This window comes from Diaphorina citri, unplaced genomic scaffold (genome assembly GCF_000475195.1).
Source record: "Diaphorina citri unplaced genomic scaffold, Diaci psyllid genome assembly version 1.1 scaffold7223, whole genome shotgun sequence".
Classification (NCBI taxonomy): Eukaryota; Metazoa; Arthropoda; class Insecta; order Hemiptera; family Psyllidae; genus Diaphorina; species Diaphorina citri.
The window spans coordinates 5,975-13,110 of NW_007384599.1; the positions used below are offsets into that span (position 1 = coordinate 5,975).

Genomic DNA, 7,136 nt, shown 5'->3' on the forward strand with positions numbered 1-7,136 from the left:
TATAATCAATGGACCAGTTTGGGTTAGTGTAAACTACCTAAACAAATACCACTCCCGCTTCAATTTAATGGAGACACCTGTCGGAAATGTTTGGAACGCCTTCAGTAAGAGTACAAGGCACTACACACTTAGGTCTTCTAGTACATACGATTTTAGATAAGTCCAGAATGGTAAAGAGAGGCTGTTCATATTGAACGAAGAGTTCTCAGGGGGAAACTTGAGCAAGAGTTAGCCAAACTTAGCTAAGAGCCAGGTGCGGTGGAAAAATCGAGCGAAGTCACGAAAGTGAAAACTAGGAGAGGTTTTATAAGTTGTAGTGCAGAAGAGCGTAGGTAAGCCGGAGAAGCAGCGAAAGCAGCTTGAACCGTGGTGTCAGCGCGTCCCAAGCATGCTAAGGCGGCACAGGCCATTGAACTTCGAGTGCGGACTTTTAAGTCGGACCAATCGAAACCTCTTATTCTATCCACGGACGAGACATTCGGCATCCTAGTACCCAAAGCTAAGGCATGGGCCTGCTGAAATTGGATTTCCGTTATTCCTGTAATTCAACTATGTGACACCATGTCAAGGGAGACAGCTTTTAGTTGGTGAACCCCCCCCCCCAGAGGACTTTTTCACGATAGGGCCGCTTTTATTACTAGCGATATAGACTGGACAAGATAAGATAAAAAAAAAAAAAAAAAAAAATGGAACCTGGGCGAAAACGAATGGAGTAAGTATAAGAAAATGTATTGTATTGGATAGGTATCTTACCTTTAAAGCCAGTCTTTTTAAAGGCGAGGACGGCCCTAAGCTTGGGTCGTGGAGGTCCAACTCTCAGTCACGAGAACTGGTGAAGGTCGGTGTCTCCATCTGGAGATAAGATAAAATAAAACAATGGGCTAAGAGAGAGCCTACACGCCGACAACAGCCTACGCTATGAAAAACGGGTTCCGTCCTGCATCAACGCAAACGTCGAGCGCCACATAACATGAACTGGTTATCCTACAGGTCTAAAACTCAGTTTGACAGGTCGTACCGTTGTGACACTAGAACCTATTCCCGGTTCTCACCATACTGTCTTCTTTAGCTGGTCCGAGCAGGTCCCAAAACTCAACAAACCAATCCATATGGAACCTTACTTCTCTCAAGTTAACACGGTAGTTTACTCTAATTTCGGGGAGGGTAGTTTGTTCATATGCTCTGGAACAAATCTGACGACCATTTCACCTGAAAAGTCAGGATCAGCCCGTCCTTAAAATTATCACAAACATTCGCGGTACTGAGGGTGGGTCCCGATTCGAACTTAAGGAGTTGTTTATCCCAAGCAAGAGCTTTGCCGACCAAAAAAAATTCTCCAAACTGTCTCCCTTGACATTGACGATACCAGAATAGCAGGGCTTTAGCTTCCTCTCTTCCTTCTTCGTCCTATTACCCTTTCGGTCGCAAGCGCTCTTGCTTGGTAATAGGGTAGTCCTATTTTAGGCGGGGGCCCGCCCTTAGCTTGGGGCGGCCGGATCGCGATGTTCCCGTCTGCGCGATGGTTGATTCGATTGACCGACCGTCCCGACTCGAAATAAGATAGGACAAGGAGGAGAGAATGTGTAGACCTGGTCTTCCTGGGAGGCAATATTTCCACATAGGTTTGTATACATAATAAGCTAGCCGGCTCTATTTAGATTACAATAAGCTCCGTCACTCCTGCCAAGTTAGCTGCCGGCCAGCGATAACCACAACTTGTGGAATTTGTCAAGCGAGATAGTTTGAACTTTTTCTTTTTTTTTATCTTTAGGAAATGGAAATATGGTAGGGTCATTTGGGGTCAAGAGGTCAATTCGAGGTAACTTGACTAAGTGCACCGGGAAAAGGTTAGGGGCGACATGACTAGTCGCCATAAAGGGACATCCGGAGCCAGTCAGCTTCGAGTTTTAAACGTAGCGCTTGGAGTCGACCGGGATACAACTGGAATTACAATCCGACATCTACGCGCCTTACCCAGGGTGTAAAACGCAGGCGGAGGGGCTTGCTCGTCTTCCTGCCCAGGTGACCGGCAGTAAACCAGGCGGCAGGGCGGAGAGGTATCAATTGATACTTCAGGGACACAGAGACAAATCCGTCATAAATTATTATTAAATAGTATGATTAATTAAATAGTTATGATTAAACAACTAAATGATTAATCTGGGATACAGAAATAAAATTCCGTTATAACTATCCCAACACCGTCCCTAATTGCCCTTTAAATGCACTTGCAATGACGTATACAGTCATAAAATAAACCGATCTCAAAAAAAAAAAAAAAAAAAAAAAAGGAGGTTTTACTACTACCAAGACATAAAATGGTGAGCATATCCTCGACTTTTAACGGGAAATGAGGGTCGGGTCATCCGATGATAATAATAACACCAGGTTCCAAATTTCATATAACTTCCTATTGTTTAAGGTATGAGCCGGACCCTGACTTCCGGGTGGGGAGGGCCAGACAAATGGTCGCTCGCCGAACTGTGATTGGCGGCTCCGTCCGAGTAAATTTAAAAATTTTACATCCCGTTACAACAGACTCTTCATACTCGACACAGCAAAAAAACCGTTGGGTTAGAAATCCGTCAGGCAGTCATTAAAAATGAACTAACAAAGATGATAAGGATGGTGAGATAACCGTCCTATGGAGCCAGGGTGTTCGGTAGAGCCAGCTTTTGTTCTGTTTTGTTGTTGTAGTTGTCGAGGCGAGTCAACCTAATGTTAAGATAAGCGGGGGGAGGGGGCAAGCAAAACATGAGACCGTGAGGCCTGCGTGGTGGCGTGGGACTCTGGGGCGGGGGGACAGTCATGGACCTGACACTGTGGCCGGTTAAGTGCCGCGAGTCTGCTAGACACTCATTTTTTTTTGGGGGCAGGGAACTTTATTTTTCTATAATGCGCATGCGATGTATGTATCCTATCATTAATTACTATAACCTGTGGATTTTTCCGGCGGCAAGTGGTAACAGTAAGGCTTTTTTTTTAGCACAGCACGCATCACCCTTGTGACGGGAAATTTAATGTAACCCGGATGTCCTTGTAAGCTCTTTTTTAGGCCTACTTTGAATTGCTGTTCACTCTTGAACGGAACCCATAGCTATTCTCTGTAAAATTTTTTTTTTTTTTTTTTTTTTTTTTAAAGATGAGTGTTTCCCCCCCGTTTTTTTTTCGTAGCGATGAAACAACTGCTACATTGGACGCTTGTGGTCTGTGTCGTAGCATGCCCATCCCGTAGTATGCCTCTCATCAGATGGGCGAGAAGAGACACAATACTTCCCATTTAGGTGCTGGGTCAACACGAGAACACCAGAAAGTAACCCGTTGAAATATTTGCAATTGAAAAACGATTACAAATTTTTGTCGATGGTGGGATTCGAACCCGGGACCTTCTGCATGGCAAGCAAGCGCGTTACCACTGGACCAACCGTGCCCCCTCTATAACCTGATTAAATCTCTATAACCTGATTGGTCCACAGGAAATTTGAAGTCCCAATCTACGCCGGAGCCAAGTTAAGAAAGAATCCGAAAAAGAGAGGAAAAGTCATAAGGAAACGAAAAGTGGAGAAGTATAGTAGCAATGGAATGGTCAAAAAGAATAGAAGGAACACGAAAGATGGCAAATATGGATCTGAGATTAATAAAAACCAAATGGGAGATGGAAAGAACGTAAGATATGATGAAAACGTAATAATGAAGAGTAACATTAATAAAACATACGTTAATGCTGATGGTGTACAAGATGACAAAAGACCACGGGGTGAAATCGTGAATGTAGACTCGCCAAGTCTCCGCCATTACAGAATTCCATGACCAAGTAGACATGTTGATCTGACTCTTTGCAATGCAGAAGCTCGACAACATTTTCATGGTGCAATTCTGTGAGCTCCTTCAGTATGTTATTCACAATTCATAGTGCTGATAAATATGCTACACTGGTTTTTACAAGTCTGTGTCATAGTATGCCCATCCCTTGGTGTGCCCCACAAAGTATTTACCTTTAACTTGAAATGCTTTCAAAGCTTGTACTATTTGTTTGAGGAAAATTCTTATTGTGTCTTCACTGAGGGTTCCTTTGGATACAAGATAATCTGCCAAGTCCCCGCCATTACAGAATTCCATAACCAAGTAAACATGTTGATCTGACTCTTTGCAATGCAGAAGCTCGACAACATTTTCATGGTGCAATTCTGTGAGCTCCTTCAGTATGTGCCTCGTGAGGACAATTGAGGACTTTGATTGAGTAGCGACCTGTGGCGGCATTACCAGTGTAAAAATATTATTGAAATATGGGGAAAATTAAGAAATAACACATTGAATTGTTTCATTCTAGATTCTCGCCGAAGATCTCATCGCTCAAGTAAAAGCGGAAGTTAAAATCCAATCCATGTGCGGGCACCATCCGTTTATTTCAGTATGTTGATTTCTTTGCCAAAGTTCTGAGTCTTGGCCAGGTTTTTCTTTGTGATTCTTTTAATGGCAACATGTTGAGAAGGTGCCTGAAAGAGAGAAAGTTTAATAAATGAACATAATCTACAAACTAAATTTCTTATTGAACAGTTTTTTAAAAGAGGTTTCATAAAGGAAATTGTCACCACTAAGAGCTAAGGTCTTATCGTCTCTAGAGCAAAGACAGGTTAGGAGAAAGCAAGCTATTCTGAGGACAAATCTTATCCAGTCAGGATAAAAGCATTGACAAGATATACATGCCTAAATTAATGTAATCTACAAACTAAATTTCTTATTGAACTGTTTTTTAAAAGAGGTTTCATAAAGGGAATTGTCACTGCTAAGAGCTAAGGTCTTAAGGCCTAGACACACCAAAAAACCGCTGAGTATTACAACCCATGTTTATATGAGAGCTGACACACCAAAACCGCTGAGGTTTCCACATGGTTTTTAAAAGAGGTTTCATAAAGGGAATTGTCACCGCTAAGAGCTAAGGTCTCATTGTCCCTAGAGCAAAGACAGGTTAGGAGAAAGCAAGCCATTCTGAGAACAAACCTTATCCAGTCAGGATAAAAACATTGACAAGATCAAGGTATATATATTTCCCAAACAATCTCCGTGCCCGAGTGGACTCAGTGTTTTGAGTGCACTCAGCCTCGTGAGGACAATTGAGGAGTTACTTTGAGCGACCTGTGGCGGCATTACCAGTGTAAAAATATTATAATGTGGGAAAAATTAAGAAATAACACATTGAATTATTTCATTCTAGATTCTCGCCGAAGATCTCATCGCTCAAGTAAAAGCAGAAGTTAAAATCCAATCCATGTGCGGGCACCATCCGTTTATAGTGAACGCCCCCTTCTACTGGCAGACTCACAAGCAGCTTTACCTTGTATCTCAATACTATAGTGGTGGGGAACTACTGGATTTGATTCGCGAGTATAACAGACCCTTTCCAGAGCCAGTCGTGCGGATTTATGTGGCCGAAATAGCGCTTGCTTTAGGTAATGAACAGTTGGGATTAAAAAAATCATTCAAAGCCGAAAAAACTTTGACCCCGCCGGGAATCAAACCCGAGACCTCCGGAGTGCAAGCCTAGTGTGATAACCATTCGGCCACGAAGGTTGCTTCAAATGAGATTAAACAATAGTTATCCCATAAACTAATAATACTAATTTGACGCAGAAGCGAACATTTTCCCCCTTTAAGCCGATAAGAACAGAAAACTTCAAATCTGGAGGTTGGTGGTTCGAGTCCAAGTCAATTCATAATGTTAATCGAGGTATAACTAGTAGGTACTAAGTAACCTACTTAAATATAGTTGCTTATATGTATTCTTATTTATACCCATACTTATCCCCTCAGATTTCCTGCACAATGCTGGCGTCATATATCGAGACCTGAAAGCAGAGAATGTACTATTAGACAGCGAAGGGCACGCTCATCTCACTGACTTTGGTCTGTCTAAATGGCTGTCGATTGGGGGTAGAACAAGCACTATGTGTGGTACAGACAAATACATGGGTAAGTTACTTGGTACTCTTTGAACCTTCAGGACTGAAAATTCCCTTTAATAAGGTATTGAAAAAAAGACGAATGTTTCATCGCCGTTTTTATTGCATATCAATGAAACAACCTCTACACTAGTCTAGTGTGGTCTGTGTCGTAGCATGATGCCCATCCCGTAGTATGTCTCCCAAAAGATGGGCGATAAGAGACACAATACTTCCCATTTAGGTGCTGGATCAACACGAAAACACCAGAAAGTAACCCGTTGAAATTTGAAATATTTACAATCGAAAAACGATTACAATTTTTTGTCGATGCCAAATCGAACCCGGAACCTTCTGAATGGCAAGTTCTTGGTATAGCCAGCCTAGTTAGCTTATAATTTATAAGGTAGCGCGTCTGCCTTGTAAGCGCTAGATCGCGGGCCCCGAAAAAAACCTCGGCCTCGCCGGGAATAAAACCGGGCCTCCTGCGTGCAAGCCTAGTGTGATACCCACTCGGCCACGGAGGTTGCTTTTATAGCTCCATTAATATGTGGTCAAATTCCCAAATAAATGAGGCTAAAATTCCATACCTCGGCTGGAATCGAACCCACGCCCTCCTGTTTAACAGACGATTGATTCTATTTGAATTTCAGCTCCAGAGATTGGTCTGGCCGAGTACTACAGTCATGCGAACTTGCTCAGATATTTTGGGACTGAATGTAAAAGGTACAGTTCCCTTTCACACAGGTACTGATGCATATTACACTGTTTCAGATTTCCCTCTCCAACTTATTCTTGAACAATCAAGGTTCTCGATCGGTGATCAGTGGATTCACACAACTTTCCAATTTCAGCAAAGTTTCCCGACCATGGTCCAAAGTCTCAAGACGACAGTAAGTGAAAGTAGAGTAGCATATAGGTATTGTGAACAATAAAAAAAATCTCTGAAAAGACTACCGACCAGGATGAACCAACTCAACTGTGTAGTTCTGAACACATTGGATTTTTTTACTTTCCTTTTTATCTGGAGGTTGGTGGCTCAAGCTCAAAAAATATACCTACTTACATACTTTTGTAAATCTCTACATAATGATAATAATATGACCTATTTATTCCCTGCTTTTCAGATGGCAAGAGTCCACTCTGAACAATCCATACAAAGCTGCCAGGACAGCTTGGCCTGTTCCTCAAATTGAA

General features: G+C 42.3%; 2 protein-coding genes across 2 annotated transcripts in view; one reads left to right on the top strand and one right to left on the bottom strand.

The window, feature by feature from the left end:
- LOC103522174 (serine/threonine-protein kinase unc-51-like) overlaps positions 1–4,499 on the bottom strand; it is a gene marked incomplete at its 3' end in the record, with an annotated part of 10,467 nt that extends 5,968 nt beyond the window's left edge. Inside the window, exons 1-2 of the mRNA XM_017448969.2 lie at positions 4,416–4,499; positions 3,996–4,206 (exon numbers count right to left, since the gene is read on the bottom strand). Coding sequence (XP_017304458.1) covers positions 3,996–4,119 — 124 coding nt within the window. The remainder of the gene's footprint in view (positions 1–3,995; positions 4,207–4,415) is intronic.
- A 353-nt stretch (positions 4,500–4,852) lies between these two features.
- LOC103522175 (serine/threonine-protein kinase S6KL-like) lies at positions 4,853–7,117 on the top strand (the record flags this gene model as incomplete). The annotated part of the gene is made up of 5 exons (XM_008487276.2): positions 4,853–4,858; positions 5,216–5,450; positions 5,812–5,970; positions 6,593–6,665; positions 7,067–7,117. Coding segments are annotated over exons 1-5 (524 nt in total), but the record flags the coding sequence as incomplete, so codon positions are not given.
- Positions 7,118–7,136: the final 19 nt, after the last annotated feature.